The sequence below is a fragment of the Lontra canadensis genome, unplaced genomic scaffold (genome assembly GCF_010015895.1).
Source record: "Lontra canadensis isolate GAN:19392208 unplaced genomic scaffold, GSC_riverotter_1.0 scaffold30, whole genome shotgun sequence".
Classification (NCBI taxonomy): domain Eukaryota; kingdom Metazoa; phylum Chordata; class Mammalia; order Carnivora; family Mustelidae; genus Lontra; species Lontra canadensis.
This window is the reverse complement of record NW_022631024.1, coordinates 15,691,743-15,711,221: the sequence shown is the minus strand read 5'-3', so window position 1 is coordinate 15,711,221 and position 19,479 is coordinate 15,691,743. Positions and strand designations below refer to the sequence as shown.

At 57.0% G+C, this 19,479-nt stretch overlaps 1 protein-coding gene across 1 annotated transcript in view; it reads right to left on the bottom strand.

Moving 5' to 3' along the window:
• Nucleotides 1-702: 702 nt before the first annotated feature.
• ASS1 (argininosuccinate synthase 1) overlaps nt 703-19,479 on the bottom strand; it is a 52,116-nt gene continuing 33,339 nt past the window's right edge. The window contains exons 12-16 of the mRNA XM_032866091.1: nt 19,297-19,361; nt 11,210-11,341; nt 6,207-6,363; nt 2,408-2,473; nt 703-982 (exon numbers count right to left, since the gene is read on the bottom strand). Coding sequence (XP_032721982.1) covers nt 937-982; nt 2,408-2,473; nt 6,207-6,363; nt 11,210-11,341; nt 19,297-19,361 — 466 coding nt within the window. The 3' untranslated portion in view covers nt 703-936. The remainder of the gene's footprint in view (nt 983-2,407; nt 2,474-6,206; nt 6,364-11,209; nt 11,342-19,296; nt 19,362-19,479) is intronic.

The following is a 19,479-nucleotide window of genomic DNA, read 5'->3' as shown; positions in this document are numbered from 1 at the left end:
CTCTGCTTCCCTGGGCACTGGGCATCATATCCTGCCCAAGTACACCTGGGCTCACTTCCGGCTATTTGCCCCTGTCCAGTTCCTGGGAGTGAGATTCTGATTGGCTCAGCTTGGGTCAGGTGCCCAGTCACGGTCCAATGAGCTATGAGTGAGGGGGCGGAGTCACTGCACCAACATGGCGGCCTTGGGCGCTGGTTGGTGGAGGTGCAGTAGCGGAAACCTTGTAGGCCAGGTGGCTTCCCCCCAAGAGTATGGGTTAAATGCTGTGCCTGTCCTTTTCTGTTCTCTGTCCAGGCTTTTCTTCTTACTGGGGGCTCCTCCTCCTCCACAACTTAGGCTACTTAAGGCCACTGTGCTGTGGTGGGGGGAGTCTCGTGTGGTCCATCATGGCCGCCATTGCTGGTTGTTCTCTGTGGGCGACGGAAGGACAGCTCTCCAGCATGTCACCCAAACTCTCCTTGGTTCCCGTGATGCGGCACGGGGCCACAGTGGTTGACAAAATGCCAGGCTGACCCAGGGGCGCGTATCTGGGTCCCCTGGGTTTTGCTGGGGGAGAAAGTGTCCCATCCTTCCAGAGGAACAGGTTCCCCTGAAAAGATGGGTCTGGCAGCGCTTAACTCAGAAAACACAAAGGTCGGTGTAGGAAGAGCGAGACTGACAACACACACACGCCCTCGCTGCAGAAATAAGGAAACAAAAATCTCATGTATCCTTTTTTAATTGTCATTTTACATCTCCCCACGGCGGCCACCCCAGCCCCTCCCTCTGATGACCATTTCGGCAGGCCACCGGGGAGCAGGGAACAAAGCTGGGGCCTGGCACCCCCACTAGGCCGCCAGTGGAGAACAAGTCACAATTACAAATTACCACAACAATTAGCGCCTGTACTTGGGAGATGGGCAAAGGAGGAAGCCCGGCTCCTCATTGTCAGCCGGTCTATTTGGCAGTGACCTTGCTCTGGAGGCGATGATATTCCTTCAGCCTGTAAACCAGATTGAAAACAAAGAAAAATGTAAATTAACAATAACAACATGCACTCCGTTCAATTAATTCAGGCAGAACCCGGGTGGCGGGGGCAGCTGTTAGTTAAGATGTGTGTGAAGTTGTCTTTTTTTCTCCCCCTCTGTTCCCGCTCCTGCCCTGGCCCCTCCTGCCCTCCAAACAGGATAATGTAATTAATTTATCTTTAGGGGAAAACATTGCTTGGCATTGTTGAAGACAAAGCATTTAACTGGCAATGGGAGCGATGAAGAGGCCATTATGAGAACCCAATGTGTTCGGAGCCATTTAAAAGGGTTTATAGTCATAAAATACAGAGGGCGAAGGAGGCGGGGTAGGTGGAGGTGATTGTTGGAACAGGAGAGCACCCAGGAAGGTCAGGCTGGATTCAGCGTCTCTTGGCTCCAGGGACAAAATGGTGGCTCTGTGCCCAGGACATGTGTTCAGGAGACAAGAGAGACTCGTGCCTTCTTCCCAACGCCAAGCCCAGAGAGAAGGAAGTTGGTGACTCAGAACTCAAGAGTTGGACAGACACACCTTCTGGACTTAGCTCTGAGGCTTCCTAGCTGTGTGACTGTGGGCAGCTTACTTAACCACTCTGGGCCTGTTTCTGGGGTTGCAAATTTGTGTAAGAATTCAGTGCAACCCCGGAGAGTGGCTGGAAGTTAGTGTATTGTAGCCACTGGTCATAAATGACCCTGTTTGCCCTTGTGTGTGCCCATCCCCTCCCCGGGCTACACCTAGGCTGAGCATATGAGTTCTTCCTGCAGGCCAGGGTCCGGGCTGAGTGCCGGGCTGATGTCCTGGGACTCACGCAAACTTTTGCTACACCTGCGAGGTGGCTACGGTCAGTATCCCCACCTGTGCTCACAGGGGTCCGGAAGGGGTCTGAGACCATCCTGCAGAGCCAGGATCTGAACCCAGGTCTGAGTGGGTGCAGACGACGTGTGCTACCCCGCCAGGCCATGGGCATCCACATAGCTAGGATGGTTTCTGGCTTGATCTGTAGCTCAGGTACGGTGACAGGCACGAGGGGCCTTCCGGCCCGATGACTTTTTGAGGTCCATTTCTACCTCTGCGCCATCTGCCTTTCTAAACCTGCCCAGGCAAGGGGCTCCTGGTAGAGTCCTTCTTGCAGCTAGAGGGGGTGGGAGTGTGTCTGAGGCAAAGAGCAGGACCCAGAAACAGGGAACCCAAGCACCCAGGCTTCTGGTAGTTTCCAGCTAGGCCTTCTGCCCCTCTGAGAACAGGAGCAGGCTGGGCCCGAAGCAGGCACTGAAGATGCTGTGGGCAGAGGGACGGGAAGGCGGGGTTTGTCTAGGACGGGACAACGGTCGGAGCAGCCGAGGTCCCATCAGAGCTTGCTGCCCGCACCTGCGGGGTCTGAAGACCAGAGGGAGCGGCTCACCTGAGGGAGTTGATATTGATGAACCCAGTGGCATCGACTGGCTCATAGTCACCCTGCACGTTCATGCTGCGGGGAGAGGAGAAGCTGGTCAGCACACCCTAGGCTTCGCTTCCGGAGGCAGGGGCTCTCCGGGGCTGGGGACGACAGCTCAGGCTCGCGGGTACCCCGGGTATCTTGGCCGCCTTGGCCCAAACTTTGGTCTCTCATGGCTTTCTGTCCAATTCAGGAGCCCTACTATGGGCAAGGCACCGTGCCCAGCGCTGGAGAGCAGGGAGCCTCAGCCCTGCTCCGTGGACCGGCAGGTAGGGTTCCATCCAGCTCAGCCAGCGCCAGTGGCCGAAATCCTCCAATGAGGACACACCTGTGAGCCAGCTCTGCCTTCAGACATCTCCAGCAACAGCTGATGGCATCCAGTGGCCCAAAGGCCCAGGAGGCCACGGGGTGCCCCCGGGACAGCCTCGGACTTGTGACAGCACCCCTGAAGCACTCAGTGCTGGCTCCCCCCTCCGCCAGCACGGAGATCCGTCCACGAACCTGGCACCCACCCCACGCCGGCAAGCCCCAAGAAGGGCCTGGTCAGCCACCGCTGTTACAAATATTCCCTGTCTACAAGTGCCATCTTCCGGATTCGACAGCCTTCACCTTCGGGGCTGTTTTCACTTAGCCGTCCTTCGAGAAACCCTTCCCAACCACAGTCCTTCCGGTCAGGCTCTGCTACCCCTCCCGCCGCAGAGCTCAGGGTACCCCTTCCTGCTCGTTGAGCTTCGAGCTTTCACCTGCCAAATGGGTCTCTCGGAGTTATCGCCGGCCCCACGGGAAATGATGTGGCTGCCACATCTGGCACACGTGCACTAGGACTCGTGTCTTTCATTCACTCATTCACTTATACGGGACCTTCTTAGGCACCTATGGTCTGCAGGTGCCGGGGAAGCAGGAGCAAGACGAGAACAGGGCCCACGGTGCGTGGTGGGGCAGCAGAAGTCAGCAAACCGTCACCCATCATCAGCCTTAATCGCGGCTGGGATAAACTCTTTGAGGACAAGTTCAGGGCACTGTGGTCCCAGATCTGGCGTCTCACGGCCACCCTCTGAGCCTCTGGTGGGGAGGGATCCCTCCTCTGTTTCTCACGCGTCCTGCTCTGAATCAGCCCCTTGTCCTCCCGTCTCCAGAACTCCAGCCTCAGGACAAAGCAGTCTCAAGGTTCTTGATGACAAGGCCGCCTCAGGAGCCTTCTCAGAGAGGTGAGATTGGGGAGGAGGAGGGCAGAGGGGAATCTGCTATTTTTTTTTCCCCCTGAGGCCCTAAGGCTGTGCCTCTGGCTGGCTCTGTGGACTGTGGACTTCTTACAACAACAAGTGGGGTCTAGGTGCTCAGCTGTCCTACGGCTTGTTCAGAACGTGGGCTCTGGTGCCCTAGCCCCACCACGCCCCGGCCCTGCCCTTCATGGGGCCCGTGAAGCTGCCCATGAACGCCCACCTCTTCCTTCCTCCTCCCCAACTCCGCGGGCCCCTCCAGGTGTCAGGCGGCACAAGCCACCAGGAGTAGACCAGCAAGTCCCCTGGAAGGGCGAAGCTGCCTCTTGGCACCCCCCAGGGGGTGGAGGAAAAAGCCGGACAAACTAAGGCATAAGCCTCTGCAGCTCCGTTTTATGGACCTCACTCTGGACGCGAACGCCTACCCCTCCCCACATGAATCAAATTGTGGCACACACCGCCACTGTCTGCGTCACCCGTCCCCTGCAGAAGGATCCCTGTGCTCCGCTCAGGGAGAAGCCAGGGCTCAGGGCCCCTTCCAGCTCCCCTCCACACTCATCTGCCTTTTCACTGCCATCTCACGCGCGCGTTGTCAAAACAAACTTTCCCGCTCCCCTCCCCGGACACTCTGGCAGCCCCAGCAGAGAGAGGCCCACGTCCAGGGACACGCTTGTCCCGCGTGCGAGGCTGAAGAAGTCCTCCCAGAGGTACTTCTTGGGAGCCAAGAAACCTCTCTTTAAAACTGTGGTTTGGGGTGGTGGTTGGTGGCGGGGGGGTGTTGGTGGTGGAAAAAGAGTTTACAATGATTTTTTTTTTTTTTTACCTCCCCTGACGGTCTACAGAAAACCTCTGTGCTTTTATTTTTGCTCATTCGAGTGGCTCTGACCTGCTCTATAATTACGTTACTTTCTACCTACTGTGCCACGGCATTTCCAGTTCTGTTACCTCTCGCGGCTTCCTTGCTGGTCCCTGCGAGGCTGTCACTCAAGGGCTTTCAAGTCAGCGATGTAGAAATCAAAAAGAAAGGGGAAATGGTCGGAGACACAGTGAGAATAAATGCGCCTGCTTTTCTCTCTTTTTTTCCTTCCCCTTTTTACTTTCTTCATTTAATCTCCCTGAGTGAGGCTGTAAGGTTTAATGAAGGGTTGGGCAGATTATTAGAGGCTGCTGATTCGGAGGGGGAGGGAGGAAAGAGCCAGAGAGAGAAAGAGAGAAGATAATTTGACATTTACCCCGACTGATCTAAACTGATTCGGTTATATTTATGGCTTATAAAGTGTTTAGAAAGATGGAAGGGGGGAGAAGCTCAACGCGGCGAGGACGGGAAGGAGGGAAATAATATTGACCGCCAAACAAAACTCGCCCGCTAATTCCCAATGGGCCGGTGCGGGGGCTAAGCTGGGCCTGGGACCTGCGTCAGGTGGGGCTGTCGGTCCCCACCTCCTGTGTGGCCGGGTGACCTCCCAAGGGGATGCTGTGGTCCTCGGTGAAGGCCACACTCTCGTGCACAAGTGTAGGCGCAGTTCAAGAGCTCGGGCTGCCTTTGACTGTCCCGGGGCCTTGGCAACATCCTTGGCGTGGCCTCAAGTCCCCTCCTTGGCTCCCTTCCAGGCTCACTCTGACCCTCCCCTTCCCGGCCAGTTTCCTCCTGGCCTCGGGAAACCTTGAGATGTCTGCCACCCTCCCCTGTCTTCCCCCCACTTTCTCCTCCACTCTAGACCTGTGTGTCCACGGGCTGGCCAGATACCCTCCTGGTCTGTCTCCAAGATGACTCACCCTCAAGGGGTCTGAGCCCACATGGAGGATCTCCCTCAAGAACCCCCTCACTTTGGGAACTGCCACCCACGGGGGCCCAGCCGCATATGCCGGGCAATTCCATACCTTTTCATCTCCCTCCGCATCCAAGCCCTTTCCACTCTTAACCTCTTAACCAGTTGTCAAACCTTCTGTTTCTCTCACGCCCACCTCGCCCAAATCAGTTCTCCAGAGTGGCCAGAAGCAGCTCAAAAAGCACAGGTCTGACGGCTCCATGGCCAGAAGCAGCTCAAAAAGCACAGGTCTGACGGCTCCATCGCTTTAAGATCTGGCCCCAGGACCCTCACGCTCTGGGGTCTGGCTCCTGGCGTTCCTGTACTGCCTGGGATGTTCTGGAATGTTCTTCCAAGGCCTAGAACCTCCGCACATGTCCGCGCCCCTGGAAACCTCCTGCTTCCTCTCCACCTGCTTAGCTCCTGTCCTTGGGAGCCCGGCTCCAAGGTGGCCTCCTCAGGGAAGCCTCTCCACACCCATTATATACCCAGCCAGCCTCTCTCGCACCTCTGCGCAGCTCAACACCATCTTGCCTAATTCTACGTTCAGGTGACCGTTTGACAGGTGCGTTTGGAAGGCCCAGGGGTAGAGGCAGCATCGACTCCCCTGGTGACGGTCTCCCCCGCGCCCCGTGAGTGCTTAGGCGCGTCTCTGTGGAGAAAGCTGGTCAGAAGCGACGCTGGCCATGAGGTCAGTCTGTTCCTCAGCCGGGGGGACTGGGGGCAGGGGGCACCTACCTCACCAGCTCCTCGTTGTAGAGGGACAGCGGGGACTCCCGGCCGAGGATGTACACTTGGCCCTTGAAGACAGACACCTGCACTTTCCCTTCCACGCGCTCCTGGGATTTGGCGATGCAGTGGCGGACAAATTCGCACTCGGGACTGTGCCAGAAACCTGCGGGGAGGAAAACAGCGAGGGAGCTAGGGAGGCCCAGTGTGCTAGGGCCCAGGACTGGGAGACCGGGGAGGGCACCCCGAGCCTCAGCCCATCACAGTGGACCTCGGGGGTGGCCGTTGGCCCAAAGCACACTAGTGAACAGTCACATCAAGCAATGAGCCTGCGTGCCTGTCTGTGACCTTGCAGGTCTCCTGTGGGTAAGGAGGGCCCTCCCCGCCCTCGCAATCAGTCACCACCCAAGGCTCAGGAGGAGGGGAGGTAACCTCAGCCTCATGCCACGCGTTCAGGCACCACAGTGGGCCAGACCCTGGGAAGACAGCCGGGAAGGGATGCTGTCGTTTGCCCACGGGGGCTCGGGTCCTGAAGACAGCTGTGGGGCAGGAGAGCTCTGCTAAGACTCAGACATGTGTGTGTGAGCCCAGGCTGAGCGATGGGAGCACCCAGCAGGGGCAGCTGGGTGGGTGGTTCAGGGTCAGAAAGACCATGAGCGTGTGGCCTTCACCGCTCTGTGCCTCGATTCCCCATCCACAGAGTGGCGAGGACGCAGCATCCCTCCCAGGACCAGTGAGTGGGCTTACTGGGTGTGGAGGCCCTGCTGGCGTCCTGCCTGAGAGACAGGAAGAGCCCCCGGCTCTGCTCCCCGCCCGGATGTCCGTAAACGGTCTACAGGCTGCTAATATTTTCCTATGCAAGTTCTTGAATGTACGAAGCGCAGGCTAAGTTCTTCCCCCGGACCAGCTCTTTGCATCATCAGAAACAGTCCTGCGAGAAAAACCCTCTTCGCCTCTCTCTTTTCTGAGCAAGCAGGTAAGAGCTGGGGAAGTTGAGGTTTTTCCAAGATCACACACAGGCTGCAGTGAGGGGCCCGGGGCGGACCTACATTAGAACAGCTCAGCCTAGGGGCGCCTGGGTGGCTCAGTGGGTTAAGCGTCTGCCTTCGGCTCAGGTCATGATCCTGGGGTGGTCCTGGGATCGAGCCCGGAATCAGGCTTCCTACTCAGCCGGGAGCCTGCTTCTCCCTCTCCCTTTGCCTGTCACTCCCCCTGCTTATGCTCTATCAAATAAATAAGTAAAATCTATAAAAGAAAAAAAAAAAAAAGAATAGCTCGGCCTCACAGGATAATCTGGGAGTTTTCCTGTGGTTGGAAGATCCATCAGTATGCAAGGTGCCTGGGGATTGTGCTACCCCCTGCCCCTGCCCCTTACCCACACTTTGTGCCCCAGAGCCCTCAGGCCCTGAAGGCTGTGTGCTCTGTTCCCAGCTGCTCTGGGGCCGGTACCTCTGCACCAGTGGGCTCAGCCGTGCAGAGAGCCATCTCCTCTCTAGTCTCTGTGGCGGGCAGGCCGGCCGTGGTCAGGGCTGGGGGAGGGCCAGCTTGAGGGGTAGAGTTTCCCTGAAACGGAGCTGGGAAGGTGAGCCCACCTGGGCAGCTGTGGGGCCAGATGGTGCGCGATCTCCTGCCCTGATAAAGGGCCAGGTCAGCCCCAGGTCCAGGGCTATTGTTGGAGGCCCGGCCTCCGGGGGCACCTGCGGAGGCTCTCCGTGGGAAAGGGGAGCAGTCCTTCTCTGGGATAGGGTCTGGCAGCTTGTAGGGGTGGGGGAGGGCCAGGCAAGGAGAGAGGAGATTGGGTCCCCACCCTCTGGCCTCCTGTCATTTGGGTTTGTCTCCTGCTCTACACTGACAGGCAATGTACCCTCTTTGTACCTGGGTTCCTCACTTGCACAGTGAGATATTATTAACCCTCCAGGTCGGGGGGGGGTAGATGGATTCCTGGATGGGATGCAGGCTGAGCATTAAGCATTTTAAATTCAAGATCTGAATATGGCCTCCGCCAGCCCCCCCACCCCCGTATACAGGGAGGCGGGCACCCAGAGAGGTGTCCCCATCCACAGTGAGATCCTGAAAAGTATTCCTGACTCTGGATTGCACCCCCATGGGAGGGGACACTGATGGCCCCCAGACCCCGCCATGCCTCAGTGGCTTGGCCCTCTTGCCAAGTCAGGATAATTAGACCATTAAGCTCTCAGCCTGGAAGACAGGGAGGAGATGGAGCCAGAGATAAGGGGGTGGGGGGCAGAAACCCACGTGGGAGCACCTGGCCTGGGCTTTATCTCAGATCTCCCACCTCCCCTGCATGGGGGTCTTGCACTCAGATTTCTTTTCCCAGCAGACCCCGCCTGGGGAGAGGGAGAGGGAGCTTCGCATGTTGCATGGGTATCTTGGGTCTGGGGTGGGCCGAGCACTGTGCTGATCAGGACAACAGCCCTCTCTGTACCAGCTGTGTGTCACCTCATTCTCCTGCTGAAGAAACAGCCGAGAGAGGAGGTGAGCTATGTGCCCCAAAGGAGATGGGTCCTGAAGCTGGGGTCCTGCCAGGGTGACCCCACAGATTGGGACCCACAGGCTGGGGGAAGGGGGTCCGTGTAAGCCCTCAGGGAAATGTGGGGATGGGGCGAGGACAGGATGATGAACAGGGCATCTAGCTGTGGGGCCGAGGTAGAAGGGCTTCTCTGTGCCTCAGTCTCCCTATTGTGTTTCCGAGGAAGCCAAGAGTCACAGCAGAGCAGCGAGAAGAGATCTGGCCTGGTGCCCTTTATTTTACAGGAGGAAAAATGAGGCTCAGGGTAGACAGACCCAGTCGAGGTCATAAACCCAGCCCAAGGCAAGGTCCCCGGTCCCTGACTCCAGCCTCGGAAACCACTCCAGGCCTTTGTAATTTATCAACCCACGCTGAAATTGCATTCCTCCCAGTTCTAGATGCTTTTTGCAAATGTTTATGTAGTTAGTCCTCCCTGTGTGACGTGTACATTTACGATCCCCACTCAGCAGATGAGGAGACGGAGGCACAGGGAACTTCACTAACTAGCTTAACCTGCTAGGTAACGGTCATGTCTCCCTAACTTGAGAAAGCACATCAGGCAGCCCCTCCAAGCTGTGCCAGGGACAGGCTGTTGCCCGAGGCCAAGCGGACATCTACAGGGGCCTGATGACATCAGGGGTACCTGGGAAGGCGAGTATCAATAATCCGTTGAAAGCTCCTAATCACTGCACTTTATTTGGGGATTTGGAGGGCTCAGTGCGTAACAGAACAAGGATTCCATCCTGGCAGTCAGGTGTAGAGGCACTGAGCCGGCGGGCCAAGCTGTTGCCCAGACACCGAGGGACCCCTTGATCTCCCTTTCCTAAGGGCCCCAGCCCACCTTCCCGCCGCCCACTGGGTCTACTGGAGCGGTCGAGGGCTTGGCCTCCGAAGCTGGCCTGTCCTGGGCTCCAAGCCCCAGCCCATCAGCCATGCAACCTTATTCAGGTGTCCTGGCCTGCCTGGGGCCCAGCTTCTTTGCCTTGGTGCAGCTAAGATCAGGTAATGCTGGTGAGTGCCTAGCTCAGAGTCCTGCAGCAAGACAGTCACGCCTGCCTCCACTTGGCCGGCCCAGGTGCTCTCCCCTATGGGCCCGCCATGCTTAATGACTCTCCTACTTTGTAACCAGAATCCACCTTTCTGCTGAAACCCCACTGGGCAAGAGCGCCTGCAGGAGACAATGGTATTTAAACACCTGTCTGTACCTGGGGGCGGGGGGGGGGGGCAGGGGACAGCTTCAAAGCTGCCAGATACAATGGGAGGGAGAAATCACCAGCCAATAACCACTGAGTCCCCTTGAAATCCCAAGATGAGTTACAGTGATTAGGAGCTTTCAAAGGAAATAAAACCTCCGAGGGGAGGAGAGGACCAGGCAAGGGCAGTGGAGGCTTATCCCAGGTAGGGATTATGAATATGCACTTTCCCAGTCTCACCGATGTCCAGGCCTCGGGGCAGCCTGTCCCCCCACCACAATTCAGAGGGACCGTTTGATAGGACTTCTCATGTGACAGAGCAGGGTCAGCAAACATTTTCAGGAAAGGATCAGACAGTAAATATTTTAGGCTCGGCAGGTCATGTGGTCTCTGTCAACTCTGCCCTTGTCGCTCAGAAGCGACCACAGACAACATGTAAGCCAGTGCCCGTGGCCATGCCCAAGATGCAATTTATGGACACTGGAATTTGAGTTTCCTATCATTTTCATGGGACATGAAATAGTATTAATAAACAGTTTTTCCCCCAACCATTTTAAAAATGTGTAAAAAACCCCGTGGCTTCGCTTGCGTGCTGAACGAAAACAAGCCATGGGCTGGATCTGGGGACCCCCGTGACACAGCGTGAGGGATGGGTTTGCAGTCAGGAGGCCTGGATTCCAGACCTGCGACAGATATGGCACTGAGTCTCACCTGTGACGTGGGGACCACCCCCATATCATGTGCTAATGTCATTCCATGCATGGGCTACCTCTGGCTCAGGCAATGCCCAGGCCTGGGACCAAGTTCTTGGTCAAGGCAGGCTTTCCCTTGTTTGTGACAGCTCCAGGTTCTGCCTGGTCCCAGCCCAGCCTGGGGTCAAAGCCAGATAGGCCACTCCAGTTGTGTGACTTTGAACAAGGTCCTTTAGCCCTGAGCCTTCCATTTCCTCATCTGTAGAAGGGGCTGGTTGCTGCTCTCCTAGGAACGCTGGGAGGTACCCCCGGGATGGCTCGTATCCCCAGAGCGTTCATGCTGGGTCACAGTGGGCCACCCGAGGGGTGACATTGCCCAAGTCGTGCAAATCACAGGGGGCAGAGGCAGCCGGCTGTCTTGGGGACTCCACACCCCGTAAGTGAAGGAGGCAGGTGCCGTCAGCCCCCCCAACTCCTTGTCTCCTGCCCTGGCTCGACCCCCTCCACCTGCCCCTGTCGGGCTCCTGTGAGGATGGCCGTGGGCGAGGTGGGACTGGAGGAGGGCGCTGTTCACCTGGGGTGGGGAGGTCTACGCACCTGTGTACACCAGCTCAGCGAATTTCTGGCCCAGGCCCTGTTTGATTTTGCGCACTTCGCGATCCATGGTGAAGGCCTCGATGTCTAAATGAGCGTGGTAAAGGATCGTCCCTGCTGGGGTCTCGTAGATACCTAGCCATTTTTCCAGGCAGGGGGAAAAGGAGAAAAAAGAGAGAAACGCATGAATCCCAAACTGTCAGCGAATGACAAAAAAAAAAAAAATAATAATGACTCGTCTGACAGGAGACAAGCCGGTGGACCCATTCACTCCCAGCTTGTTGCAAAATGCGCCTGTCATTATGCTCATGCTGGGGCCACGACAGTCCACTCTGCGGCTTGTGGAGAAAATGTCTGGATGCCCCCCTTTGAAGAGGCCCTCAGACGCTGGAAAATGACAGGGTTTCGGAGCTGCTCCCCCCTCCTTCCCAGTGCATGCCCACCGGCCCGCGGCTGAAAACCTGTAATTAAACCAACCACGGTGGAGCCCAGGGCCCCAAATATCCCTTCCTCCCTTCCACTGGGGAGCCAGGGGAGGGGACAGCTGTGCACACACTTGCACACACATGCACACACGTGTGTACACATACATGCCACCTTCAGCCGGCGGCTCCCTTGCCAGACATGTCTCTGCAGATACACCCTGACCTCTGTGGTCGCCGGGGCTCTGGCGGGCTCCCGCACCGACCCCACGTGCAGATGGGGAAACCAAGCCCAGGAGGAGACAGAACGGACCCGGCGTGGAGCTGGGACCTGGATGGAGGTGCCAAGTCCCTGACCAGCGTTGGCTGCCGCCCCACAGGTCAGCTGGCGATGGGGCCCCCTCCCAGAAGGTCATGGGAAGAGGGTCTTGCTCGAGCCCCCTCCCGATGACCTCAGGGCCCTGTGTCTCTACCTCCTAGACAACCTGCTTGGACCTAGGGGGAGGGGGGGTTCTCCAAAGTGACCCTGAGCTGAGCACAGTCCTGGCTGGGAGGGAGATCTGATGAGGAGTCCCACACCGGATTTGAGGACACTGAGGCACGGGGAGGCAGGCCTGCCCATGCACACACGGCCAGACGCTCTCGAATAAATCAGGGGAGCGCGCTGAGTGGACCATGGGCACACCCGCCCTGCGTCCGCTCTTCCTATGGGAAAGCAGCAGGATTGGTCCCCATCCCACCGATGCGACTCTGAAAGCTTCCTTTCTTCCCACCACATCACGTTTACAGCGGTAAAGGGGCACATTTAAAGTGATCCCAAAAATTTATCAGTCCTTCCACACTGGCTGCTTTAGAAATCAGAAAGGATCTGTGCACCCGCGTTCACCGCAGCAGCACTGTTCACAGCGGCCAAAACGGGAGCCACAAAAATGTCCATCACCGGCTGGACGGACAACAGGATGTGGCACAGTCACGTAACAGGTAGGCTGTTACTAGGCCTCTAAGAGGGAGGGGATTCTTGACACCTGCCACAATGGGGACGGACCGGAGAGCGGCACGCTGGGCCTGGGGAGGCACATACTGCCCGATTCCACTTCGATGAGGTCCCCAGAGTCATGGAGTTCACGGAGACTGGACGTGGGATGGCGGGGGCGGGGGTGGGGAGGAGGCGGCAGCGGGAGGTTGTTGCTTGGGTGGGGGCTACCTGGGGGGCTCTCAGTTGGGGAAGACAGAATGTTGTGGGTTTCTGGGGATGACGACTGCGTAACCGTGCGAACGTACTTCCTGCCCCTCAACCGCAGGTTTCAAAATGGCTAAAATGGTCAATGTTATGTCTATTTCACCACAATTTAAAAAAAAAAAATAGTTTTTAACCACCTGCTCCCTCCTCCCCCCAAATCAGACAGAGATTGTTTTTGACCTTGGAGCCCAAAGCCCCCCTGGGCATGGCTGAGGGTGCGGTCACTTATCCTCCTCTAAAGAACCTTCCAGTCTTCCGTCTTCCACTCTGGGAATTGGAGAAATGTCAGCTGCCAGCACAGGTCCTTTCAGACCACGGGTGCCCCATTCTAACTTGGAGCTGCAAACCCCTTATTCAGTCTTTGGCAGAAGCCTAACACACAGAACAGAGAGCCCAGGCCCCGCCACGGGGAGCAGAGGCTTCTCTGCAGAGCCCGGGCTCCACCAAGATGTCCTTAAAATGCCAGTCTGGCCCCGACATCAATTTTACAGATAGACAGACTGAAGTCCTGGGAGAGAAGTGACTTGCTCAAGGTCGGTGGGAGAAGCATCTGGCTGTCCCTTCCCTGCTCCAGGTTGCCCCTCAGATCCTTTGGCCAAGCGATCCTGCGCTCCCCAGGTCATGGACAGGAATGCAAATCTGAGGAACCAAGGAGGACCAGCCTGGGTTCCCACCCTAGCTCTGAAGTGTTCCCGAGCAGGAAAGAGCCTCTCTAGGGGCTGAGTCTCTTATCCACAAACCCCTGACAGCCTGGTCTCAGGGAGGGGGGACACACGTGTTAAAGCCCCACCCGCAGACCAGGCACTGCTAGAATTAGGACACGCCACAGAAGAGCCTGTCCCATTTCATTAGTGTGGCTCTTGGGCCAATCTGCTGTCTTAATCCCATTGTGACCTTGTGGGGGCAAATGGCCTCCCCAGCAGGAAAAACACCAATGTACCAAGTTCACGCACCGGCCCCAAGCCCAGAGTCCTGGGGCAAGGTTCAGGCCCTGGCTCAACCTCCTTGTCACTCTTGCAAACACGGTTCACAGGGGCTCTGTCATCTGTTTCCACCGAGCGCCTGGGAGCCCCAACCCAGAAAGGCTGTTGGAGGCGGAGATGGAGGGAAGACTGAGAAGAGCCAAGAGCGTGAAAACGGGGAGTCATGGAAAACCTGCAAAAACTCAGCCCAGAAGTCAGGGCTCCTCCTGGGAGGGGACAGGAAGGGGCCACAAGCAAGTGGCTCCCGCTGGCCCCGGGCCACAGAGAAAGGCCCAATGGTTCAGCCACCTGTTTACAAAGACGTTTGTAGAACATTTAGAAATGTTTGCCTTCAGCATGGCAGACACGACCGACCACCACGTTAAGGGGCAAGTTTTCAACTCTCCTAGAAATTTCATCACCGGAAGTACAGTAACTCCCCACGAGCCACCTAAAGCGAGACACACGGACAGAAGCTTACAGGTCTTTCTTCCCAGCACATATTAAGAGCTATTTATTGAATCAGAGACAGGCCATCTAATGATTTAGTTTTGCTACATCTTGGAAAAACCCAGAAACTCTCAAAGGCTGTCTGTATATTGGCACAGACAGTCTCAACAGTGCCAGCTTGGCCAGGCTGAGAGCTGGAGCCCTCCTGCTTTCAGCTCCCAGGGAATCGGACTCCTTGCTTTCCTGTCTTCAGCTGGGGCAGGCCTGGGACACAGTCCCAGCTGTATTTGCAGGGCTGAGGCTGGGGACCAGAAGGCTCAGAGAACTGACGCCTTCACGTTGTTCCCAGCTCAGGTTTGCTGCATGACCTTGGTCCACCTCAGGCACCTTCTGAACCCCCAAGCAAACTGCTCTTCCTTCTCTCTTCCACTGAGACCTGCCCAGAAGGTAGGCCCCCGGACACACTGTCCCCCTAATGTGGGGGGCACGCTGATGGCTTTGTTTCTAGGAGACCAGGGCCAACTCCACAGCATCACCTCCCAGAAGCCCAGAGAAGGGACGACAATGGTTGCGTGCAGGGTGCCGGGAGGTCCTCTATACTTTCCAGCCAGCAAGAGCCAGGACCTGCCCAAGGGCCACCTGCTGCTGGCCCACGACAGCTGAACACCAGGAAAGGAGCAGTGTCTGGTGGGCAGAGCTACACACCCCTGTGGACTCAGAACCAGCCTCATGGCCATCAACCCTCCTAGACGGCGGCAGGAAGCGTTGGGGGCCAGAAAAAAAGCCACAGCCCTCAAATGCGCCGCACAATTAATAATCCTGCTCCTTTTCTTAGGTGTTAAAGTTAATTGTGACTGATCAAAAAGCTGTTTTCAGGCTGCTGCTGTTGTGTGTGTGTGTGTGTGTGTGTGTGTGTGTGTGTACGCATGCAAGCATTTGAAAGATCCCCCCTCTCCTCCCCGCAGGGGTAGGGGGCTACAGATGATTTCTGTGTATTCCTTCTGGGAAAAAATGACTTAAAAAAAACCAGTGACAGAAACCTGATGCTAAAAGACTATGGATTTGGGGCTTTTGACAGTCGGCATACAAACCACTGCGCAAAAAGGAGGAGGAGATGACAGGTGAGTCTCACTGTCGCGGTGGAAGAGACAACAGACATCTTCGCGGTGACACGCACAGCGGCTCCAAGTGTCTATTTTCATCTCCCCATGTTTACAGGAGAAAGACAGAGGTGTCAGCGGTTCTCTGTGGAACAGCTTCAATCACACCATAATTACTGCCAAGGGGGGGATGGGAAAAGGGCAAGGAGCCGGGGGGGTGGCGGGGGGCTGCGGAGAGTGGACCAAGGAGGAAGAGGTGGGGACCAAAACACTGCTACAGCTTAAATCCGTCTCCTCTGTTCCTGAGGCTGCCGGGTTAGCCAGACAGCACAATCTGGGAGAATGGGATGGGATCTGCCAATCCACTGGGGTCTGGGTCGTGGTGGAGGGGTGTGGGTGAGGGCACCCAGACCAGAGTCTCTGGTCCTTTGGGAAAGCAGTATCTAGAGGAAGGTATGTGGAAAGGTCCAGGGAAGGGAGGTTGGCTGGAGCCCAAGGGCTTCCCCCCTTGGGTACCAGGGCCGAGGATGGAGGCAGTTGCCATGGTGATGGGGAGGCAAGTCATGGTGGGTCTCTAGCCATCCTCTATGCTCCTGGTGCCCTGCAGGCCCCAGTCTGGGGATCAGGGTGGGCCTCTGAGGGTACAGACAGCTTTGTTTCATAGCTCTCCCTCTACTCCCCATCTGGAACGTTCCATCTGAGCAGAGCCTCTGGGAGGCCTGGACAGGTGGGTAGGCAGGTGGGTAAGTGGGCGGGCAACCCTCGCTTCTTCCTAGCCAGAAAGTGGAAGAGTCAGGAGGAAGTGAGATAGGAGGGGAGAGTGGGAGACAGATGGGAAGGGTGGAGGAGAGAGGGACAGGGGGGAAAAGAGGAGAAGTAGGCAAAAAGGAGGAGGGGGAGGGAGTCCACAGAGGGAAGGGGCAGCGGCAGGCAGAGGTGAGACCGGCAGGGACAGGGCTGGGAGCTAAGGAGAGAGCCAAGCAGGCTAGAGGAGGGAGAAGGTGAGCGGAAGGACAGGCGCTGGCTCCTTCCCCACTTCCCTCCTGCCTGCCCTGCCCCCCTTCTCCTCCCCACTGATTTCATTTACTTCACTTAATTAGCCCCCCTCTGGAGTTAAAAAGATAATGTGATAATGACCATGCGAACAGCCACAATACAGCAAGAGCTACTCCATCTGCAGCTGCCCCAGCCCCCTGGCCCTCTGACCCCGTGACCACCCCAGACTCAGGGCACTAACACTGCCCAACTCCCCACCCACCTTCCCCCTGTGCCCACCCCCCACCAAAAAAATACAAGCCATTTAACGAGTTTCAATTACGAGCTTTGTAAGATCAATACAAAGGCCATCTCCTTCCTGTTCCGCCTTCAATATCATTGACAATTAACAGCTTCTCCCACTACTGTAGACTTAATAAAAACCGTGGGACGTGGACACCCCCAACACCCTCATTTACTGCGCCTGCTCAAGCTTCCTCACGATGGATTCCTCGGAGCAGAGACATGAAAACAGGACATCACCCTAAACTCATGAAGCAACCCTCTTCTCTCACCCCTCTAACCCAAGTAACAGAACAGGCCAGTTACAACTTCCGGGGGAAGATCACCTGGTGTCACCCCACCTTTGATAAGCTGGAGCCACAGAGAGGGCAAGTAACATGCTAAGGTCACACAGCAAGCTCCTGGGAGTCCGAATCCTGTTTTCCCCAAAGACTGTACGACCCTCAGGCTAAATTCCCTGCATGTAGGGACAGCACCCCCACAGGTACACACAGAGTACCTGGGTACTGCAAAGGCCGTGCTCCAGGAACCTTTCCCTCAGTGGGGTTTTGGGGGTTGGTTAGAAGTCAAGGGAGTCAGAGCTGACTGCCAATCTCAGGGCTCTGAACTTCAGTGGTGATGACACTACCCAGCTCTGGGGAAAAGGTAGTAGTCTACCATTCTGAGCGCTCTGTATTTGATCCATACAATAACCCATTTCACAGATGAAGAAACTGAGGCTTTAGGAGGCTAAGTTTCTTTCCCGGTGGTGCTGGGGCCAAGATAGGGACTCACGTTTGCCACCAGAGCCCAGACCCTCTGCATGTGTCTCCCTCAGGCTCCAGGGGCTCAGTCCCCATCAGCCCTTATAAACCACCTCAGGGGACCCCCTACCTTCTCTCCCAATCTTCCGGAATGTTCCTGATCCATCTTCTCCATTCCACATCTACCAGCCTCCTCTCCTGCCACCACCTCCAGGAAGCCTTCGCGGCACAGCCTAGCTCAGGCCTTCATCACCACCCCTTCAGTTCAAGTTTACCTGACTGTCCCTACCCAGCAGGATGGCATTTCACAGAGTGACCTCGGGCCCATCCTCACCCAGCAAGGCAATTCATCTTCACCAAAAGTGTAATCCTTGTCCACTGGTAGTAACTACCCACACCACTGGGACACAGCCACAGTCAGTCAGTGATGGAGCAGGGACAGGCATGATGGCAGGGGCCATCGAGGACACCTCTGAGCTCCCAGAGGGCACAGGCTGCCTCTGACCTTTCTGCCTGCCCCTGGGGCCACTGCCGTTTATGAGACATCTCCCCTGCACCGGATGCCATGATCAAACACGGGCTGGAACCGAGATCTACCCCACCCCAGAGTTCTAGCTCTTAGCCTCCACTCTGTGCCTGTGTGGGTCTGGGCATTAGCCCTGGCCTTGGTTTCCACTCCTGTAAAATGAAGGCACTGGTCTGTGGCTCCCCAAGGACCCTCTCTGGTGTGCCTTGCATGATTTACACTGTGTTGTCTCCCAAGGGCAGACTGAAACAAAGGGACCTTTAATCAGATGTTAATACAGGTAGGAGGCAAAGGTTTACCCGAGGACAGAAGGGAGGGGCTGATTAATTACATTGTTCTGACAAGGCCTTCCCCAGAGTTTCAATTAGGTTGCTTCTCACAGACAGTAGCTGTGTTGAGGAGGGAAAAAAACCCAACTCACAGGAAAGAGGCAAAGTGGTCGCTTCACTTCCCCCCTCCCCACACCTTTCAAAATAAATCCAAACAGGTCAGAGTCAGAGTCAGAAGGATCTGACCCCCATGCCCAGGGCCACCACATCACACTTGGGGAAACGGGGCCCAGAGGTGACAAGTCAGAGGTCAGCGTCGGGCGAGGCAGGGGGAGCTTGCGTGAGGACCCCCACTTCCTGTCTCCCAGACCAGCACCCTGTTCTAAGGGGACTAACTCTGGCCATTGGCTCTCTGGATAGGAGATCCCCTCATACGGGGGAAACTGAGTCTGGGAGGGGAGGGTGTGGTCTGATGACCTGGTGAGGGACCGACAGAAACCCATGGGCTCTGGTTAATAAGAGAAGATAGAGGCACCTGCTTGGTTGGCACCAGACCTCTCTTCACTCCCGGTCCATCCAGGAGGCGGTGACAGGCCTGGCAGGGGCTCCACACAGAGGCCAAGCCCCACCTAGCCTGTGCCTGCCTGGGACGGGCCCTGGCCGGCTCCCACCGCCAACACAGCCCACAGCGCCCACCCCTGGTGGGACTCCTGCCCTGCCGGGCTGGCCACCGCCTCAGAGAAGCCTTAACGACCGTGAAATTGGCCCTGCAGGGTCAGCCTCCAAACCTGGCCGACCCACCCAGGACACAGGAGAGCCCGGCCTCCAGGCCGGTCCCTGGCCTCCCCTCTCCTCTGAGCCCCTCCTGGACCCCCAGGTTCCTCCTCGCACGCTCAGGACGGTGCTTCTCATCGTGCCCTTGAGAGTCAGTGGCGAAGGGCCCACTGTCCTCACCTCACAGGGGAGAAACGGAGTCTGGTGCGGGAAGGAGTGAGCCCAGAGTGACCCCCATAGCAACACCCAGATGGGAGGGGATTCTGAAGGGCCTCTGGGGTCTCCGGGAGCTGAGACACGCCCCCAAGAGCGGTGAGTGGACTCACCTCGGGACTTCATCCCAATGAAGCGGTTCTCCACGATGTCAATGCGGCCCACACCGTGCTTGCCCCTGGGGGGAGAACGGGTCCCTGAGAACCACGGGCTGTCTCGGCTGCTTCGAGGACTTGGGTCAGATGCCACCCACCTGGCTGGGCTCTCAGGGGCAGGACACGGGAGCCTTGCTCAGG